The sequence below is a fragment of the Oryctolagus cuniculus genome, chromosome 10, assembly GCF_051225735.1.
Source record: "Oryctolagus cuniculus isolate XC-2025 breed Fujian yellow rabbit chromosome 10, ASM5122573v1, whole genome shotgun sequence".
NCBI classification, from domain to species: Eukaryota; Metazoa; Chordata; class Mammalia; order Lagomorpha; family Leporidae; genus Oryctolagus; species Oryctolagus cuniculus.
Window position 1 is genome coordinate 43,239,778 of NC_142876.1, and position 23,130 is coordinate 43,262,907.

The window sequence follows — 23,130 nt, forward strand, 5'->3', positions numbered from 1 at the left end:
ACTTGAGATGAAAGGATTTGACAAAATGACCTTTTGAGTTCCTGTCTAATCTGTCTCACTGCTGCATTCCTTTTAGCTGAAAGATCTTATCTACTAGATCTATGTACAGCAACACCTACACCTGCATTTCCATGCATGCATGTACCGATTTGCACATGAGGTAGCGGATGTTTTAAGGAGTTACAGGAAGGACAGGTATAGAAACAGAAGAGTTTCTGTTTTGATGGCCAAAATGCTTAAAAAATAGTGACCCTGAGAAACATAGTATTGAAAGTAAGTTGAGACTTTCATGAAGATCTGCCTCAGATTTCTATGTCTGCTCTTTGTTAGTGGAATCAACAAGCCATTCCAGCATTGAAAATCCTTTCCCTCTGCTTCTTACAGAGGAAAATGCAATACACTTGCAGAATAATGTATTCCAACTTTAAATCAATGAAGTAGATCAAGGAAAAGAAACTTGGCCTGCATAGAAATGGGGCTCTTCTCTTACTCACAGAGAAAATGTTCAATCATCAAAATTCAAACTTTAGGAGTAGATAGAAACACAAATTCTACATATTCAAATAAGTAGAAGGGTCAGAGTCATAACCTGGAGATAGACATAATTTACATAGGATGGGCTCACCTCTGTGAGGCACAGCTACAAAAAACTATAATTTTACATATTTATATTAGAACTAATAATTTTGTGATGACCTCTATATTATATATATAAATGAATGTTAGTTAATAGCTATTATGAGAATTAACAGGCAGAAAACTAAGTTTAATATGTGCCAGGCACTGTTCTCATTATTTTATATTCTATACATATACATGTATATGCACTACAATTCTTGACATAGGCACCATTATTATTCACATATTCACAGATAAAAATCTTGAAGTCAATCTGTCAGAACTAATGGCCAGTGGAGTTCTGAGGTTGGGGTGGAAGCCCAGTCAATGGGACTCTGTAGTTTCTGGTCCTAACCATGACACTGTAAGAGCAGCTAAGAGTGTTTCATATCTGCTATATTTTATATCAGTTCATCTTACCTAAAGAGTGTAAGGACAGCACAATTAAGAAGACAAAAGGCATTAAATCAAAACTATTTCTCTTTCAGGGTCCCACATCATTTGTATGAAACAAAATGCCATAAAATTTTGCTTATCTTTCAAGAGTCTAAAGCAAAAGACCAAGTAAATAACGGATCTTTATTTCTAAGCAGAACATGTGTGGACATGCTCAATTATCATAGATTATCATCTACTCCATCCCAGTAGCAAACATTTCTGCAAAAGAGCATAGTTTAATATTCTAAAAGACACAGTCAACCTAATAACCCTGTAAGACTGAGTACAGGAAACACCATGGAACTTGGCAACAGGAGACTTGAGCCCAGCTTCAGTTTTGTGATGCAGGGATGATAGTAACCTACCACAAGCAGGCAAAATGCATAAAAGAGAAGAGAGACAGTAAGATAACTTTAAATTGTAAGGCAACACCTTGACTAGCAGGAACTAAAGCTGGAGAAAAGAAGGAAAGTGAGAGGAAGTAGGGTCAGCCTGGGCAGGTCTGCAAAACTTCCCACATTTTGAGGGGGTCAGAAGCAAACACTGTAGATCTGCTGGAACCACTGGGCAGCCTGATGTCCTCTAGCAGTGTATTGATTCACTCCCATTTTGCACCTTGCTCCTTGAGGAGCCACACAGACTTTGCAGGGCTGAACAACAGGAACCCCATCTGAGTACCAGTAAGAATGGTTGCTGCCAACGGTACTACAAAGCTGGCATCAAATCTGATTTCATTAAAAAATGTGTCACCTTGGGAATACTTTGAATTTAATTGTTACCCTTTTTATGACACAAGGCAGATTTAAGGAATTAGTAGGTTTTAGAAACTTAGCATTCATCAAATTCATGCTATAATCCATCTCTTAGGTATAGCTCCAGTATGCCTGAAACTTGCTCATGAGTGCTAGGCTCTCTGCACAAGTGATTAAATTTAGTCCTCTATCAGACACAAATGGCCAAGCTGTCACAGCTTCCTGGAACATTTTTCTTTTAGATTCTGAGAAATGTACAAACCATAAAAAAAAAACCCTCTCATGTCTTTACAAAGTTTTAAAAATTGCAATTTTTCTACAAGCCACTGACAACAGAAAATGCTCACTATCTTTGCATACCAGAGCACCAGTCCCTAGAAAAAAATAACTTTGCCCTGTCCAAATCCAGTAATGGATATCAATTACTTGGTAAAGAGTTTTGTAATTTAACTTACTGTTATCTCTTCATGCAGGCTTTTTATAATAGGAGTCAGATGATATCCCACCAGGCTTCATGAGGAAAGTGGATTTCTGGGTTTCTTAAGTGAGCTGACTTTAAAAGGATTTCGATTGACTCAGTACTGGAAAATTGCATTATCAGCTTCAGCATATTCAAAAGCAAAAATCTTCAAATTTCACAGGTAAAAGTAAATGGTGATTTTGGCATGTTGTTTGGAGCACGTCAAAATAAGAACATAATATTTCCAGTAGGGAAACAGTCAAAAGCACAGCAGTGAAAAAAATGAAAATTTGTATTTTATAAGGATATTTTCATATAAAAGGCACACGGAGCACAACATTACTGTTATTTTGCAGAAAAGTCACCATTTGGGCTTGTGAGACTGAAAAAGAAAAGCACCATGTGGCTCAACTCCCAGTTCTTTAGAGCAGTGATATTGTTTCCGTAACACTCAGAGGACTTTATCAAGAATATAGTCAATCAGAGATCAGAAACAACCATCATCATGATCATTCAATCATTTAACGCATGCACAGCAACACGGTGACCTACTCAAAGCCCTAGAGGACTTCACTTTTGTTAAAAACAGAATCAACAACAGTCCCCAAAGGAAGCCGGTGGCCAAGACATTTGGAACATGAGTTCCCCTTAAATACCCATTGCTGATTCAATTAGTAAAATAAAAATAAATAAATAAATAACACACGTAAACGACTGTGATCCTTTAGAAGCTACTGCTGGATAACTTCTCATTATAGAAGAGCATCCACACTAAATTTAACTTAACAAAAGATGAATGATCTTGAAGTTTGAGCTTGACTTTTACCTGCATGACCCTTACTTTCCTCACTTGCAAAGTGAGGCTGACAGGCTTGCTTACTTACCACCCAAGGTTATTGCAAGGCTTAAAGTAGATGATATTTGCTACATAAATCTGAAAAGTTATTGCAAAATACTCATGGAGTCTATGTAGGTGAAATTAGTTTGTGAGGTTTTTAAATTTTAGAAAGCTACAATGCTTATAAATCATGTATACTGATTTGAATTTATAAAGTAATCATAATTCTTCTCATTTTCAAGTTTTCCAAGTGGGCAAATGGAGCACCAATAGATAACATTAAAGTAAACTTTCAATGTGTAAATTTTTTTGCCTATGCCAAAAACTGAACTGGATGCAGGTTTGGGGCTCCAGATTAAGATTCCACCTGAGATGTCCACACCCCATATTAGAGTGCCTGGTTTGAGGCCTATCTGCCCTGTGCTTCCAATCCATCTCCCTGCTTATGTGTCTGAGAGGCAGTGGGTGATAGTTCAAGTGTTTGGGTCCCTGCCACCCATGTGGGAGACCTGAATAGAGTTCCTGACTCCTAACTTCACTTTAACCTAGACCTGGCTGTCACAGGGTTTGGGGAAGTGAATCAGTGGATGTAAGATCTCTCTTTTTTCTCTCTCCTCCTCTCTATTATCTGCCTTTTAAATAAATAAGTAAATAAATAAAGTCATTTTTAGAAAAAAAAAAAAGGAAGAGGGGAGAAAAAAAAGCTGAATTGGAATCATGTCTCCACATTGTCACTTCCTGAAAGCAGTAGGGAAAGAAACAAAATGTAGCTGCTGTTTTACTAAAATGAGAAAATTAAAGAAAGCAATGTGGTTTTAGGAATTAATTCTAATAAAATTTTCAAATGATGACAATGTTGCTGAAAATAACTTCATGTCATGCAGTGATTTTTCTACATCTCTGATCTTTTGGGAGAAAGACCAGGCTTCCTCTCACGTCTGCAAATGAAAAACTCATTGGACAAAAACACAGCATAACCTTTAGAAAGGAGGGGTTTGGGAACACTGCAGGTCTGTAACAAGTTAATTCATAAGCTTTTCTTAAATTATACCAAAATGTGGACTTCTTTGCCTGAGCATTTTAGTTAAGGGCTGAACACTGCTCTTTCCTCTTGGTTTGTAAACTCAGCCTTTCTGTTCAGGAATTTGTCTCCTGTAAATGAAAGACACAAATGATAAATAGGCATGTGTCTGGAATGAGCATGCGTGCTCCGCTGCTTGCCCCTGGTGGGCCCATCTGCTTTGATGGCAAGATGCCCATTGGCAAGCATTTTTACTTCAGCAGAGCTGCCAGCCTTCCAAGGGTCTGTGAGTGGGCACACTATGGTGAGAGCTAGCTTTCCGCAAGGAGCCCTTCTACCAACCTGCATATGGGTCTGTTTGCACTTGACCACACTTTTGTTGGCCCTCGTGTATCATAAAACAAATGTTCTTAGCGCAAATCCGAAGAGGGCAGGCTGCACTAGTATTTCCAGCATCAGTGAACACAGAACACATGCACCACTTCCTGCAGGAAATGGCTTTGAGTGGATGAGGCCACAGATGAAAGGGGGAGGAAAATGATCCATCCATCTATTATTAGTGTGACAAGTAAGAAGCAGCATTAGTCTGAAGTTCCCAGTGTGAGTATTTCACCAGTGTGCATAAAAGTATCTTTCTCCTCTCACATGTGGTTCTATAAATGTCTGGGAGAGTCAATACATGCACATGGAATATTTTCTTGTCTGTGGGAACACTGATGATCCAATTTGGTATGTTGTCTTCCTAGACCTCTTTCAGTCCAATCTGAAATCACTGAAGTAAAGTGCAGAGCACAGAGTCAATGCACTTTAGACTATAGGGATAATAGTGAAGTATTTTAAGGAACTCATTGTTCTAGGAATAGCTCTGCTCTTTATAAATATTAAAGCCAATAAAAGGCAAACAAGATCCTGGATAAAATGAATGATGGGGTTCAAGTATGTCATCTAAATTTGCAGGAATTTCATGCACATCTGATAGGCAAGAATTAAAAGCATGGGTGCTTAAGAACTCAGAAGGGTGACAACTGTATTTACTCATTCATTCATTCAACATCTCCATAATGAGTGCTAAGTACCAGGTACATAGCTGAATAAGACACAGATAAAATCCCTTCCTTCATGGAGCTCACATTCTAGTCAGGGAGAGAGACAATGAACATCCAAGCAAGCACATGCTGCTGTGTCTGGTAGTAACAAAGGCTACGCAGGAAAGTGAAATAGTCAAAAGGGATAGAGAGTGGCAGAGACCTATTTTAGATAGAATTGGCACTAAAGGCCTCACTGAGGATGATATAGTAACAGATACCTGTGGGAAATGAGTGAGCCAGGGAAGCTCTTAGAGAAGGAAGGTCTAGGAAGTGGGCATAGCAGTTGCAAAATTCCTGAGGTGGGAAAATCTTGGCTTATTCTGGGGACAACAGTGAAACAGAGGAAAGAAGGTAAGATATATACATACATACAGTGAGGCTGGAGAGAAAGGACTAAAGATTATTTAGCACTTGTAGGTAAGGCTTGGTTAGGGTACTGATTTTTAAGCAGTGTGTGATAGGAAGTGATTGAAGATTTAAGCGCAATGATTGACATTATCTGATGTGTTCTTTTATGATTATTCTTTCTTTATTTCTAAAAGACTACCTATGAGAAGCAAAAGCACAAGGAAGGAGTCCAGTCTTCTAGCTACTAGAATAACGTAGACAAGAAACGATAGCAACTGGGGTTGACTACATCATTGTGGAGTAAGAGAGAAGTGATTAGGTGGGGATATATTTCAAGGATATAGGTGATTGATTGGGAATTAATTATCTACTGGGGCTAGCAAAAATTGAGACAAGAATAAAACTTTGTTTGGGTGGGAGTAACTGGCTCATTGCTGGCAAAACACTGAAATGACTGAAGTGAACCACTGCTTGTGAAGCTAGCATCTCCCATCAAAACACTGGTTTGAGTCTTAGATGATTTATTTTTGAAGGGGCTCCCTGCTGATGTGTTTGGGAAGGCTGTGGAAGATGGTTAAGGTGTTTGGGAACCTACCACACATGTGGCAGACCTGGATGGAATTCCTGGTTCCTGGCTTTGTGCTGGCCCAGCCCCTGCCATTGCGACCATTTGGGAAGTGTGCCAGCAAATAGAATGTCTCTCTCTCTCTCCCTCTCATTATGCCTTTAAAATAAATAAATAAATCTTTTTTAAAAAGAAAAGTCTATAGCTCAGACTTCTATCATCAGAAAATACAAACACTGAAGACATATCTATCATGTGGTAAATGCTAACAATGGCTTTTATATAGTTGTTGTTATTGCTTTGAGTACCAAAGTGACATCATATCTTGCCTCTAAAATTTTATTGTAGGAAAGGCCTTGATGACTTGGAGGGAGTAGAGTGACTCAGACTGGGCTGCCATTGCTTAAGAGTTTACCAGAACATGTTCTGGTTCTGAACTAGAGAGAAAATCTATCTAGGCAATGCTCTTAAGTGTTCAAAAGAAATACAGTCATGCATTAAAGTGAAGTCCTTCTGTGGACTATATCACTAGGTGATTTTGTCACATCATACAGCATGCACAAACTAAGATGACTAAGACATCACTAGGCAATATAATGTCAAGGGAGCACTATCATAATGCAGTCCATCACTAACTGCAACATCCTTGCACAGTGTATGACTGTAGCTTTCTAGAATGGAAATGGCAGAACAGCAGTAGCAAATTTAGTGGTCCTGTGCTAAACGACAGAGCAATGGTTCTCAAATGCTCTAGCATCACCTAGGAAGGAGATAGAAAAAATACTCTTTGGATAGACTAACTCAGAATCTTCAATGACTGAGTCCCAGAATACATAATTCAAAAGTGTCCCCTTCTTTCAACTGTATGGTTGAAACCACTGCCCAAGAACACAATCTTTTTAGCTAAGATGCAAAATGTTTGCCAACACTGGCAGAGAGCAGAATAAGTTATATTTTCCTCTTAGTTTATCGTTATGTAAAAACTCACATATTATGGCTAGAATTCTTTACTTTTGCAATAATTCTATATCAAATTTAGTATTTTTGCAGGTTAAGCTTTATTTTGACATCAATCTCAACCAGTGTTTTATGGGTTCACAAATAAGTATAGGGTGTGTTAACAGACGTAGTACATAGGAGGGTGTACCTTGGCTGTTTTAACAGATAGGAGTTTATTCCTGGAAAATAAACTGAGCTCTAACAGCTATGTCTGGTAAGGCACATGACAATCTAACAGTGGCAGATTTACATTTTTTATCAGTCTTAAGCAACTACTAAAGTTTTTCAAGCATTACTAGATGCATGTAAGCAAACTTCATTCACTACAGTTATCTTGATTATGACAGTGGTTACATCGTATGTGAAACCAGTATGATCCTTTCATGCTAATTTGTTAATTTGTATTCTATAATAAAATGGTCACTTTTTATCACAATAGAAAATTGTATATTTTCCAAATATGCAAAATATGGTAAACCATAACCTATGAGTTAGAAATAGTTCTTATTTAAGGATTATACCATTTTTCATGTTGGACAGGGTTGTTTTAATTTAGTTTTTGAGAGAGATCCCTTCACAGACTTGTGTTTCCCATATCTAAAGTCCTGAAATTCTCCACTCTCAGTGGATTATATGCTGCTCAAAAGTATTGTTCAGTGAATAGTGACAACAGCAACGATTGTGGACTTAGGGTTGCTCACTCTGATTTAAAACAATCTCAAAGTGTTAGCTTCAGGACCATACACAGCAACTATGCAACTGGGCTGCTGGATCCGCCCCCACCCTTCCCAGAGGTAGAGAAGTTATAAATGCTGAGTGGTTTTCAGGGACTGCTCTTGGTAGATGATTCACAGATGAGAAAGTCATTTGTTTTTCCTGTTTGAGAGGATAAATGTTACATTTCAATAGTAGCTAAGCATCTGATAACACAGTTCCTAGTAAACCAACTGGGGAAACAAAACTCCAGGAATATGATTGACTAGTGTGTACTTGCCACTTTGAGATGAATCTATATACTGAGGAATAATTGAATTTCTTATGTGGTAAGATGCTGAAGTATAACTTAAAAAGATAAATTATTAATTTTTTTGGAAAAATAAATAATTGTAAGAGTTACAATCTTAGGGATAGCTAATATTTTTGCTGTGTGTCTCAATTCATTGCCCAAAACCTATGGTAAAGTTTACCATAGGTAAACAAACACACAGCCTGGAGGTACTTTGGGAATAAAAGAACAAAATGTGGTATCCAACAGGATAACCCACGTTGGCATCATGCTTAAGAAACAAAACTCAGAGTGGTGACTGGGCATTCAACAGATGGAGAAACTGAGAATGGAAACACACAGGAACCGTAAGTTCCACAAAAAACTCCCCAAATAACAAGAAATATGCTCGATTCAGAGTCAACAGAAGTTAAAGCCAATTCTACTCAAATTTACTGAGTTGTGGTGATCTCAGGACTTGGGGTCATGAAGGTACTTCATATATTTAGACTTTTCTATTACATTTAAGTATACTTCATTATTGTTACTTATTAATATTTATAAATAGTTGTTTCTGTAGAGTCATGATACATTATTTTAAGGCAATTAGAATAGGACCTTATTGTGTAGATCTTTCACTTAACCACAACTGTGATTAAATAAAACACAAGGTTCTTCTGACCATGACATCATTCCTCACTCACTAGACACTGCTCATTCTAATCACATATGACTAGTAGGCATCCTATCCATATGAAAAGTGGTTTGCACATTCTTTTCTTCTCTACCAACCATATACTCCATGGGACTTCACTGGACTACTATTTCGAATGGCAAGGCTTATCTCTGCCAAGCTATATAAGACCTGTTCTCTTAAGTACAGGTTGCCGTTTCTCTTGTGCATGGAGAGGCAGCCTTTTCAGCTGACAACAAACTTTTCCCTTACTCCGGTGTTTGGAGTGTTTTGTGGTGGCCTTTCATTGACACCATGACTCGGATCCAGGCTCTCCCATTGACCCTGCCCTCCCTTTGGAGGGATATGAGCTGCTTTGGGATCCTGTATTTCTACCAACCACAAAACCAACCCCAGATCTCCTTTATGCCACCATTCTGTGATTCCATCCACACACTGGAGCTCCAAAACCCTGAGGTAAGATGGGGAATAGGGAATTCTTCCACTGCAACCTCTACCTCAAGTTATGGTTATAGTCTGCTTTGTCTCAAATTCCTGGTACCTGGCACCACAACTCCCATGGGTTTTATGCCTTGGACAACAGCGGGTATGGGTGACGACTCAATCCTCTGTTTCTCTTCTATGGGCTTTACACCCTGGGCTCCAGTGGATATGGGTGATGACCCCCACCCTCTGCTGCCTTACTCTCCTCAGGCTGCCGTGATCTCAGGGATGCCTGCTATCTGCCAGCCTGACTTCTACAGGTTGCTATGGGAGTTTCCTTATCCCATGTTCTGTCTGACTCTCCCCTCCATTGTCTCCTAAATAATCTTGTTCCTTTCAAATTGGCCCTGGATCTTAAACACCATTGCTTCATCTTTTTTTGTAATCAGGCATGGCCCATGTATGACCTTGACAAGCAGTCCAAATGGCTGCTTAATGACACATTTGACTCCAACATTATTGGTGGTCTCTAGCACTTCTGAGAGCATTTGGGAAAGTTGAAGGAGATTCCCTAAATTCAAGCTTTCTCCTATATCTGGTAAAAAACTCTCCCTATGCACTTCATGTTCCATGGCCCAGGTTTCCTACTAAAGACCCAGAGCCAGAGCCAAAACACATTTGCTCTACATTTGATCCTGTGAATGAGCCCCCACCTTACTGTTCCCCACCATAGGCACCAGCTCAGCCCCTTCCTGCTTGAGCCCCGGCACAGTCGTCTCCCACTCAACAAGCTCAAAGCACATCATCTACTGTGGCTCTGTCTCACTGGCACTTCCCCATCCTGCCCAGAAATTCCAAGAGGTGGCATCTGTTTCTACTCCCCATCTCCTGCTCATCCTTATCTTAAAACCAGCCCTTGTCCATTTCTCCTCCCCCTGCTCCCCCTGCCTTATCTCAAGCCCAGTTCTCGCTCCAACACTCAGCCCTCCGTGTTCTGCTAAGCCAGCAAACTTTTCCCACCCTGACACCACTACTTCAAGACCCACCCCTCTGCCTCCTGTGCCCAGTCCCTGAGTCAATCACTCTTATGTGAGAGCTAGGGACCTTGTCTCGATGTTGCCCATTCTAGAGGTGGTGGGAGGGAGGGCATAGTCAAGGTCCATGTTCTTTCTCACTTGCTCATCATCCTCTATCCCTGCCTCTACTTTTCATTTTTTTGGTTCTAGACCTTAAAATTGCATTCTTCACTATCCCTCTACATTCCTCTTCGCAAAATCTGTTTACTGTCTTGTGGACTGATCCCAATTCCTGCATCTCCACTCAATTAATCTGGATGTTCTCACCCAGGGGTTCCGAGAAGCCCCCATTTGTTTGGTCAAGTCCCAGCCAATTATCTAGGTACTCTTGATTTATCCCCTTCCCTTCTTCAGTATGTCAATCACATCCTTGCTTGCAGCCCTTCAAAAATGAATAGCCAACAACAGATTGCTACCCTTCTTAACTTCTTAGAAGCCTAGGGTTACCAGGTATCCTTCACCAAGGCACAGTTTTCCTTAGCTGAGGTAACCTATCTTAGCATACATTTCATGCCCACTCATAAGGCTATCACCATAGACAAAGTGTCTCAAAGCTAACCTCTGAACTCCTACCAAAGAAGAAATTATTTCCTTTCTAGGCTTGGCAGGATTCCTACATTCATATATTCCAAATTTCTCTCTTGTAGCCCAACCACTCTATGAAGCCACATATGGATCCATCCAATAGCCTATCATAACCCTAGTCACCTCCCAATATCATAAACTCCAATAGGCTATTCTATAGGCCCTTGCCTTACACTTACAAAATCTCACACAGCCATTCCTCATCTATGTCACTGAAAACCAAGGAATAGTTCTCAGCCACCAAATTGGTCCCTCTTTTGCCCTGGTAGCCTACCTCTCAAAAATTCTAGATCCTACAGTCAAGGGTTGAGTGCCTTATTTACAGGTGCTAGCCTCAGCAGTAGTCCTCATAAGGAGTCTAAGAAATTAACTTTTGGGTCACCACTTATTATCCTCTCTTCTCATCACCTGTCATTGTTTCTAACTTAAAAAGGCCTCCAGTCTCTTCCACCATACTGCATTCTAGCCCTTCAGGTGGCATTGAGGACCCTACCCTTACTTTTAAAACCTGGCCTCCCCTAAACCCAGCTACTCTTCTTCATTCTTTTACTTTCTGTCTCTGGATCACACAGCTCTTTCTCAGTCCTGTATTGAGACCATTGAACACCTATTACCTCATCCCTCAAACATTCAAGAAAGTCCCTTTGTTAACCCCACCTTATTATGGTTTACAGATGGCTGCTCTGTCTACCATCAAGAAATCAAAAGGGCAGGATATGCTGTGGTGTTGACCACTGATACAATCAAGATTGGATCACTCCCTCCCAACACCACTAATCAACAGCTGAACTTTATGCCCTAGCCTGTGTCTTCATGCTGGCAAAAAATAAATCTATCACAGTTTCTACTGACTCCAAATACACCTTCCATATCCTCTTGTCCCAGTCAGTGATTTGGAAGGAAAGGGGCCTTCTCACCACAAAGGAAACAGCTATCTCTAAGGTGACCTACATAACTTCTCTGTTAGAAGCAGCTCATCTACCAAAACTAATTAAAATTGTCCACTGCAAAGTTCATCAAACTAACTCCGTTGTCATGGAAGGTAACCATAAGGCAGATCAGGTGACCCATCAGGCAGCATTGTCTCCCTTTCCTTCCAGCTCATCTGCTGCTCCATCCACTATACTGATAAATTACTGACCAACAACCCCAACAGCCCTCCACCCAGGCCATTCTATTTTACCTCCATCAATTATTCATCCCAAACTTCCTCCCTTACTATCATCTGTCAAACAATCTCTCCTTCTCATGCCACAAGATACCAAGTATCTCCAGTAACTCACCTCTTCATGTTGTATATGTCAGCAAGTAAACTCTCTAACTTCTGTCCTCCACTTTTCCATTCCCATCAAACCAGAGGACACCTGCCAGATTCTGGCTAGTAAATGAACTTCACCCATGTTCCCAGAGTATGACACTTTTAGTACCTCTTGGTACTGGTAGACGCCTTCACTGGATAGGTAAACGCCTTCCCGACTTATAACAAATGACCGCTAACAGTATCCAACATCTTACTTCAGCAGATCATCCCTTGATTCGGGGTCCCAGCCTCCTCCCAATTAGGTAATGGTCCTGAATTCACATCACAAGTAACCCAACTACTGACTAAGACACTCAACACCCCTAGCATTTCCATATTCTTTATCACCCTCAGTCCTCAGGGAATGTGTAAAGGACAAATTGTACACTAGAAAATATCCTCCCTTGAGCTTTACTTACACTATCCTAAACTACATCCACTAGCCCTGCTCCATATGAGGGCCCTTCCAGAACAGCCTCTCAATCTTTCATCTTTTTAATGATTGTATGGATGCCCCCTGGTTCCTCTGGCAGTACACCTACAATCCCCACTCTTGCCACCCCATCTACTCTCACCTCTCCTCAGATATTTCCAGAGTTATGAAAATATACAGATACCTACTGCCCAACTCCAGGTCCAACTACTTCAGACAGCTTCCCTGCTATCACAGTGGGAGACGGTGTCTTCCTGTCCTCTTCACATCCCTTCTTGCCCCCTACTCCCACCAAGCTGCAGGCCAAATGTACCAGACCTTACTGGGTTATTCTCACTATTACTACTGCAGCAAAGCTACAAGGGATCCCTCATTGGGTCCACTTTTCCCAACTTAAGCATTCTCTGCCCCTCAATACACAGTTACACAGGGCCATTCATAGCCAAGTTTACCCAGATTCGAGCTCCACTACCAATGGTGCTCAAAAACTCAGACCCTTCCACCATTGATGAACTTGCCTCCAAGAAACCATGACCAACCAGCCACCTGCCATTTCCAACACCAGATAAGTATGGATCCTCTCTTATATAGCTGTCAACTCTTCTTACAATGCTGTGGGAGGAATATCAAACACACTCCTCACCAATCCTCCCCCCTCCAGCCTCCTTTTGGATATTGAAGATTTATACCTCCTAGGAACCTTCTCAGACTTCACTCCCTTGAGATCTACACTTTATTATGCCTTCTCTTATTGTCTCACTCCCTCTTTCATACTCCATGAGGAATTTCCCAATAACCTCATTTTTTCCACTCTTTTGTGTCTGTCCTGAATCTGTACTGGCCCCAGGAACATCTTACACATGACAGTTTGAGATTTATACCACTTCCACTCCTGCTAAGTTACTTAACTCTACCTTCTGCCCATGGGCTGTGCATGGGCTATACTTCAATTTCTCTCAGGCCTGCTTACATGATTGTTTTGACTGGACTAGATACACTTTATCTCAACCAGAAAGACATCCATATCATATCTGCCTAACCAAAGATAACACAGGATAACCAAGGATAACAAATACGGATGCTTACTGAAAAAGTTGCTCATCATGGTCCTGTAAGTACTACTATACTGACCATAGGTATGGACTCCCAGGAAAACAAAAGTCCAAGGTCTTTCCCCAAGATGAGGCACATGAAGATCACTTGGTCCAACCCCTCTTGACTTTCACTATAACTGACCCCTACCTTCAGGTCAGCACAATGAAGCTGAGGGATCCATCACTTTATATAAGGGCTCCAATATGCAAGATCCCCATGGAACCATAAAAATTATTAGGACCTGCACTCAGCTCCTGACAGCTCCTATGGATGTGGTGGCTGATTTGATAGGGGAGTTCTATAAACACTGGTCCCAACTAATATGCCCAAACTTTCATTAAAGTGATTACAACTCATGGATCTGTCCCTCACCCTCCTTTATCAGCTACTCAATTCTACTTTACCCTCTTCCCTTCACCAACAGCAGTACTTTGTATGCACTCCCCTTCAGGAACCTCCCATCACAGCTACTCAATAATGTTTCTGCTTCTACAAACTACTGTACTTCCCAATTCTGAAAAAATCATTGATCATCTTCCTCTACATTCTGGAGAACAAAATACAATGTGTTGGGTTACCAACATAACAGAACCCAATGAGCTGATGCCCTCTGTTATCAATATGACCATCACTTCCACTGCTTCCTTCTCTAGCCCACCTGGAGCTTCATTTATTTGTAATTATACCTTGCACACCTGTGTCAACAATTTTATACCCAGTCCATGTGTATTGGTGATCCTTTCCCCCCACCTAACATCATATGACTACCCAGATTTCCTTTTACAGACTAATCCCTCTACCTGCAAGAGAAGAGTGATCTTTCTCCCAGTCTTGGTTGGAATCAGCTTTACAGCTTCTCTCCCTTTGGTGATGATCTTAGAAACTGCTCCAGGTCACAATGCTGTCTCTATTCACTGGCTCCAAGAACAACTCCAACAACTACAAGAGGAGGTCACCAGATCCATTAAGACTTCAGCAGAAGTTACTCCAGGACTTCAAAATCAGCTCAGCTCACCAGCTGGTGTAGTGCTACAAAACAAACTCTGGACCTTGTAACAGCTAAAAAGCGGGGGACCTGCATTTTCCTGGGAGAATAATGTTGCTATTATGTTACTCAATGGGGCCAGGTAGAGCAAAATGTTAAAACACTCCAAAAAATTAACACATCTATTAAACAATCTGTGCTAGGGTCCTAACAACCCCTCTTCTCTCCCTCCCTATGGAGCCTTCTCATCACATGGTTAATGCTGCTCCTAGGGATCATTGGCTGTTATTCTTGCCCTAGCTTTTATACTATCTTGTCTAAGTGTTTACAGAAGGTGATAATGGAACAAACCAAAGCCTTTGCCAACCAGGTAGTCAACAAAATGTTATCACACAGATAGACTCAGCTCCCCTCCGAGGAGATTGTGGCTTGAGACATCACCTCATGCCAGCAAGCAGCAGCTCCAAAAGATAGATTATTGTCATTTCACCCCTCCTGAGCTTTGGGGGCTGGTGTAATTCCATACAATACTTGCTTTATAAAGCCAACAGGGGAGAATGTTAGAGAAACTGTGCCATCTTATCTGAGGTGCCATCTGAAGGCTCGGGTACCATCTTAGGCTCTGGCTCTGTCACCATCTTGTACAGTAAGTGTTGGTTTCTCTGAGATAATGTTCAGTTTCCTAAGTCCAGCCTGATTTACAAGAAATCAGGTGACCAAATGGTCCAACCATATGCATTGCCTTCACCCCACCCAATGGAATTTACTATTCTTATTCCCTCATCTCTGCTAAGCTATATAAGACCTGTTCTCCTAGCATAGGTTGCTGTTTCTCTTATGCATGGAGAGGCAGCCTTGTCAGCCGACCATAAACTTTTCCATCACTCTGGTGTTTGGTGTGTTTTGTGGTGGCCTTTCAGTCTTCAGTATACATTCACTATTTTTATTCAATCAACTTCCCTCAGTCTGACTCGAGTGTCAAGGAGAAAATTTCTGATGACAATTTCTCTTCTTTTGGAGATCAATCTGTAGAGTAAGGATGCCCTAGTCATACTGGTCACTAATGACAGCAATAACCCTAATTGTCATAAGCAAACTAGCATTCTTATTTATAGCATTGTCTCCACAAAGCTCGGTTAATGTGACTGTGCCCTTGAAAGTTATAGTTTCTGAATTTATAAATGGAGAGCAAGCCATGGATGCTGATGAATTCATCGAAGTCAATGTTAAGGTCCCTTCTTGCTTTCTTACTTCCACACCTCATTTCTGGTTGTTAACATAGGTTGCATGTTTCAAACACAAAAAGCTGTCTAAGTGAGAAACTTGGGGATGAGATCTATGCATTCTGAGTTTTAAAATGCTACTCTGAAATGTGAAGCTCAGATCTGGACTAATTCACATCATTGGTGCTAGCTCTAAAATTGTAAAGTCAGAAACAGAAATTCTGATTCAGTGAGTACATACCTGTACTTTTAACCAAAACCCTACAAATATTCCAATACAGGGAGTCTTTGAATCATATTTTGAGATACACTGCTTTTAAAAAACTGAGTGGTAAGTTTCTCAGCCAATGCTGTTGTTAGAACATGATTTGACCTCTGAAATTACATAGGACTTTAAACCCAAAAGTATTAATGTAATGGTATTAAGAAGGTAGAAACAATTTCATTATGGGGTTTAGGAGATCAGCCTGTCAGAAAGTGATGGGATTATTGGGGATGTGTCCTCAGAAGGGATTTCTCATCAGAGGCTTGGTTTTATGAGCCCAAGTGAGGCCTGGATACTCCCTGCTTTCTCCATGTGATCCTATTTCCACACACACTCCACTATTGCCATCCTCCAGTCTCACCCATTCAGATGGCTGAACCAATGGGTCTACCCTGTCCTATACTGCAGACCTCCCAAACTGTGAGCCAAAATAGCCGTTCATCCTTTATATGTAGGTCATCTTTTGTATTTTTTTGCAGTAACCTTAATCACCAACCTCAGCTTTAAAAACAAAACCAAAAACATTGCACATACAGTGAAACCACAAGATTATCCCCTGCTACCACCACCTCGAACTGCTCTGATGGGGTAAAGTTAGGTCATATTGCAATTATAATATAATATAATAGATTGGTGATAGGGTTCACTATCTTGGGTACGCTTCTATTTTACTTTTCTTTTCTTTTTCTATACAAGAACAAACCTATAGGACTATGGAACAACTTTCAATCTCACAGCTAAATTCAATTTTAAGTATTTGATGCATTTAGGGTCTCTTGTTTTTCAGCTCTTACCTCACATGTTCCTAGAAAATAATGTAAAACAAAAGAAAAACAAGCTAAACTCAAACCAATTAAAGGCAGAAAAAACAGGGATTAAGAAATACATTGGCAATGAAGAAAATACATGCTTTTAAATGTTTTCTTACTTGGGAAATCTGATTCATACTGATTTCAAAATCAATCTGACTCACTTTCTATAAGGTTATTAGCAGTATTAAATTATTACTTTGTACACTTTCTAATGGTTAATGTTACCTTTACAGTATTTAGGTTAAAAGGAAGAGGCAGAATTTATCTGCATGTGAGAAAAAAGTCACTGGACACATTCTGTGAATATAAATAGAAGCTAACACTGCAGGGGAGGATCTGGACTACTACCTCCAGGAGACACAGGGAATACCTCCTACATTTCTAAATCACCTTCTTCTTGCCCCCAATTATCATGTAAAATCTATTTTGGTATGCTACATATTTTTTTCTTAAATTTTAAACCTCACCTAAGCATTCTGATAGTAATTAACATATTAACAAGAGTCATCCCAGTAATTAAGAAAGAAGACATATGATGAGTACTGCCAGTGATGGGGCCTTTATTTTAGAAAGGATGACTCTGAGAAAACATCTGCTGTGCCATTTACAGATCTCTCCTTAAAGGGATGATTCCTCAAACCTGCCCAAATGTTGTTACTGAACATTATGCAGTGAAAGTTTGAAAACTCTTAGCCCCCAAACATTGCAGGCACCCAATCATTTAAACACTCAAACAAAATGAGTAAATGAGAAATATAATTAGATTGAGTGCACAAAGAAAACAGAAGAAGGAAGCAAACGTAAGATAACTGGTGGTGGGGAACAGTGAAAGCATAAAATAATATTTTTATGAACCAAGAATGTGTGTCATTTTAGATGAGGAGCAGACAATGGTTCACAATCCATTTCCCTAGCTTACTCAAGAACAACAAGGCTTTAAAAAGGTGTATAGAGTAAAGTGCATAGGGAACTGAAATTTATGATTTATAAAAACCAAAAAAAAATCAGTTTAAAAATTATACACAGTAAAATGTGGTAGCTAATCAAAAAGTTAAAATATTAAGCATCAGGAGTGATAGATGCCAAGTAAATATAAATTTATTATGTCATTTAAGTTTGGTGAATTGCTAATTGACAGTGTAAATTATATAAGATATTTTCCTTAAAATAAGACTAATGATATTTGGAGGCAGAAGCTATAGTCTATTTCTCAAATCCACACCTTTATTACAATAACAAAACATTTTTAAACTCCTTAACCTTTTCTTTGTTGCTGACTCTCTTTTACCTCATCTGGTATTTGAAAGGGTACCCACTTTACAAAATGTGTATTCAGAAATGTAGCTTCTCTTTCCTCGGGACAGCCTTATAGCCAACTTTCACTTTAACCTCACATGACCCAAGAGAAAAATGTCAGTGTGCAGTAGACAGTGAATCCCCCATGGTGGAACTAATGTGGTAATGACAATGATGAGTTTGGACATCTGCATATGCATCTGTCTCTAACAATACTGTGTGACAAGACCTCCTAAAAAGCATCTTCTTCAAATCATGCAGATTTCCCCACCCTTATGTCCAGATACCTTCATAACTGGGGTTAGCCCTAAAAGGGACATAAACACCACAGAAAATCCATTAGTAACTTTCAATTGTGAGGAACAAAGGCAGGGAAGTGTCAGTGTGACTAATTTTTCTTTGGTGTCAACCACAAAAATCATACATGGAGTAGATTTGGGTTAAGGATAGAAGATAATTTTGTGAATCAATAACATGGCAACATTTAACCAAAAAGACAGTTTTAGGTAATGCATTTTTTAATTTCTTTACCATCTTTTCTTGAAAAAATATAATTAAAACACATAGAATGTTAAATAGCATAAATTAATTTTCTGAAAGCCTAAACTATGAAGTTGAAGGTCATTGCAATTCTAAGGATTAGAGAGGTTGCTTCAGAAGTGTGGTTTCCAGCTTGAGTGGGCATCAGAGTCTCCTGGGGGGCTGGCTATAGGACAGATTGCAGCTCTGTCTCCAGAGTTTCTGATGCAGCAGGTCCTGGGTGGAATCTTAGAATTGGTATTCACAAAGAATTCCAAAGTGGTGCTGATGCTGCTTCTCTGAGGACTACTATTGGAGAACCATTGTTCTAATACAGTGAGAATGTCAGGGTTATCTATCATGTCATTACCTTTCCTTGTCTATTGAGAAAATTTCACCACAATGGCATTCATTGTGATCTTCCTGTCAATTGTCATCCCAGCATATTGATTTCAAGCAGAAAAGACTTAGCCCTTAGACTCAATCTCTTGTATTGGACTTGGCGCTAAAGAGACTGAAAACACAGAAATGTTATCACACATATATTTTATTTTTTAATGAAAAATTTGTTTTTATTTATTTGAAAGGTTGTGAGAGGAAGAGAGAGCAGGGAAGAGAGAGAGAGAGGGGAAAGAGGAGAAGAGAGATAGGCTGATAGTCTTTATCTGCTGGTTCAATCCCTAAATGGTAACTACAGGCTGAAGGAAGGAGCCAGGAACTTAGTCTAGGTCTCCCCACATGGTGGCAGGGATCCAAGTTCTTGAGCAATCACCTGCTGGTTCCTAGAATTCACATTAGCAGGAAGCTGGAATTGGAATTAAAGAAGGAACTTGACTGAGGCATTCTGATAATGGAATATTGTTGTCCCAAATGGCACCTTTACTGATGTGCCAAATGCGCATTCCCAGGCACAGATTTTAAAAGATGCCAAAAATCTCTCTCTAGTCTAGGGGTCAGGAAACAAACATCATAGGAAAAAAAAAAAAACTTTGGACAATGATTACTCTATTGTGCCTGACAAGACAGCAAAAAGGTGGCCTCCATCACACCCATGCCAACACAGGCTGTATGAGAAGCCTAGATTTCCATCTTCATCAGACTCAAGGTGCCGTAACTTCCCTTATCTTCCACCATGGTGACACCACAAATGACCAAGCAAGGAGCTGGAGACCTTCATTCCCACCAAGGGGTAATAAAGACTCCCTATTCCCTACCACCACTATGTAGTCAATACTCTTGGTAGGGGTCCTGACTTCCACCCCCACTGGTAGTACTGAGAATCCTCTTACCACCTTTGATGAGGTGCTCTAACAGGAGGTCTGGTAGAGTGTCAGGATGTCACTAGGACCCAGCCATCATCAGGCCACCTCAGGTCAGTGGCAACCACATGGGGCACAGAAAGGGGGCACTTCTGCCCCTTCCAATCAGAGAGGTATCAGGGAGGACCTAGTGAGAGCCCCGATTTTCCCATCTTAACCTATAGTCATGTGGAGTCCCTCAAGCGTCAAGGGAGACTGAGAAATCTGTCCTCTTGCCTACACTGGCCACTGAGGTGATGTTGGTAGAAAACAGTTAAATCAAAAGGTCCAAATGAATCCAGAGTTTCCTGATGTATAAGAAAATGGCTACATTTCAACTGAAAATCATTCATCCTATATTTCAATCAAACTGAGTAGGGGAAAAAATAAAAGTGAAATAGAGTGTTTGAATTATGAGAAAGTTTTTAAAGCAGCAACCATAAAAATCTTTCAATGAGCAATCATGAACATGCTTGAAATACATGAAAAAAAAAAAAGATAGAAAGCTTCAGCCAAGTGTCGCTCCCCCTCTTCGCGGAGGAACGACACAGGACCCTGCGCTGTCTTTTGTCTGCTCGGCCCTCCCCAGGTTTGCTGCTGGTTCTTCCCGGGTTGGCTACCGACCCTTCCACCTCCGTGGAAGGGCGGTTCCCCCTGCCACTTTCCCCACTTCCGCGGGGGAGCGGCACACCCCCGGCCGGCTCTCTCGGGGGCTGCTCAGATGTTCCTCAGGTGTTCCCCTTAGATGTTCCTGGTGCATGTTGTCTCTCTCTTCCTTTATAGTCCTCTTCCACCAATCCCAACTCTGCTACCCACACGCTGAGTACGCTGCTCTCCTCCAATCAGGAGCAGGATCAGCTCCTGCAGGTCATCACTCAAGCTGGTGAGAGGCAGCTGCGTAGAAGCTGTTTACTCCTCTCCCAGCACCATATTGTGGGAGAGCAGATGCATAGAATAAGTCTTAATTCCAGTAACTTAGTCTAGTCCGAGTTGCTCCCCACAGCCAAGAAACAGCACTTATAGGGAAGGACCAAGTGGAAAATTTAGAGCTGAATAAAGCAATAATCAAAATATAAAATTCAGTGGGGTGGGCACAATAACAGAATGGAGGTGACAAAAGAAGATCTGAGAGCTGGAAGACAGAACAATAGGAAATGCCTGATTTGAACAACAGAAAACAGATTAAGGAAAAAAGGGAAACAAAAAAGAACAGAGCCTCAGATACGTGCATGTGATAGAGTGAATAACTGATTCCAAGGATGTTCAGCAGATTAGACCTCACCCATGGAAGCTGTTAACATTTCCTGATATGCATAAAGGGATTTTATACATTTGTTTATGTTACATGTCCTGAGTTAGGGAGATTATCCTGGATTACCAGGTGGGCTCAAAACACAATATCCTTGAGAAGAAGGTAGAGAGAGATTTGAATGTAGAAAAGCAAATAGGAAGTTTGGTGACAGAAAAATAGAAAGGGGGCACTTCTGCCCCTTCCAATCAGAGCGGTATCAAGGAGGATCTAGTGAGAGTCCTGATTCCCAAGGAATCCATTCTGAGTCAAAGACTACAGGCAGTCTTCAGAAGTTAGAAAAGGCAAGGGATCAGATTGTTCCATGGAGTGTACACAAGGAAGCAGTCCTGCCTACACTTTGACTTTAGCCCAAAGAAACGGATTTATGATTTTGGCCTTCAGAACAATAGGCAAATAAATGTTGTAAGACATTAAGTTTGTGGCAATTTGCTAAAGCAGCTATTGGGGGTGGGGGGATGGGGGACCACAACAAAAGATCTCACACTTATGCCCTGGATCCCTGGAAAAAAAGAGGGGAAAATGAGTAGAACTGAAAAACTGTGTAAAGTGTGTGGCTGAAATCTTCCTAAATTTGACAAAAGACATGAACTTACAGTTTAAAAACTGAGTGAACAAGAATATAAAAATAAGTAAATTGAGGCAGGTGTTGTGGCACAGCAGGTTGAAGCCCCAGCCTGAAGCGCCGGCATCCCATGTGTGTGCCGCTTTGAGTCTTGGCTGCTCCACTTTTTTTTTTTTTTTTTTTTTTTTTTTTTTCTGACAGGCAGAGTTAGACAGTGAGAGAGAGAGAGAGAAAGGTCTTCCTTCTGTTGGTTCAACCCCTAAATGGCCACTATGGCCGGCGCTGCGCCAATCTGAAGCCAGGAGCCAGGTGCTTCCTCCTGGTCTCCCATGGGGGTGCAGGGCTCAACCACTTGGGCCATAGCAGAAAGCTGGACCCGAGGAGGAGCAACCAGGACAGAATCCAGCGTCCCAACCAGGACTAGAACCTGGGGTGCAGTGCTGGCCTGCTCCACTTCTGATCCAGCTCTCTGCTATGGCCTGGGAAAGCAGTAGAAGATGGCCCAAGTCCTTGGGCCCCTGCATTCGTATGGGAGACCTGAAGGAAGCTCCTGGCTCCAGGGTTTGGATTGGTGCAGCTCTGGCCATTTTGACCATTTGGGGAGTGAGCCAGTGGATGGAAGATCTCTCTGTCTACCTCTCTGTAACTCTGTCAAATGGATAAAATAAATCTTTAAAAATATAAGTAAATAAACCCAAGGAAATTCATGCCAAGACACATAATAAATTCATACAAACTAAAGACAAACAAAATCTTGTAAAGAGCAAGAGAAAAATGATGCTTTATTATAAGAGCAAAACAGTTAGGGTTCAATGGATTTCCTAACAGAAACTTTGAAGATAAAATAAGAGAATCATTTTTCAAATGCTCATAGAACTATCAATATAGAATCTATGTCCAGTGAAAATATCCTTGAATGAGCGCTACATCAAGAAATCCTCAGATGAAATAAAACAAAGTTATTTTGCTATCAGTAGTTCTGACGTGCTCCCAAAAATGGTTAAAGTTCTCAAAACAAAAGAAACAATAAAAATGCAATGTTCAAACATTGATGATAAAGCATGCTAAGCAAAAATATGAATTCAAATAAAAATTATATCATTTTAAGTGTATTTCAATATTTAGAGAGGGAATATTTGA

General features: G+C 40.5%; 2 protein-coding genes across 10 annotated transcripts in view; one reads left to right on the forward strand and one right to left on the reverse strand.

The window, feature by feature from the left end:
- Positions 1 to 23,130, reverse strand: part of DTNA (dystrobrevin alpha) — a 419,235-nt gene that overhangs the window by 385,581 nt on the left and 10,524 nt on the right. The gene's annotated exons all lie outside the window — the stretch shown is intronic.
- LOC149123750 (uncharacterized) overlaps positions 4,308 to 23,130 on the forward strand; it is a 32,687-nt gene continuing 13,864 nt past the window's right edge. The window contains exons 1-2 of the mRNA XM_089304907.1: positions 4,308 to 4,431; positions 16,671 to 16,779. Coding sequence (XP_089161033.1) covers positions 4,308 to 4,431; positions 16,671 to 16,779 — 233 coding nt within the window. The remainder of the gene's footprint in view (positions 4,432 to 16,670; positions 16,780 to 23,130) is intronic.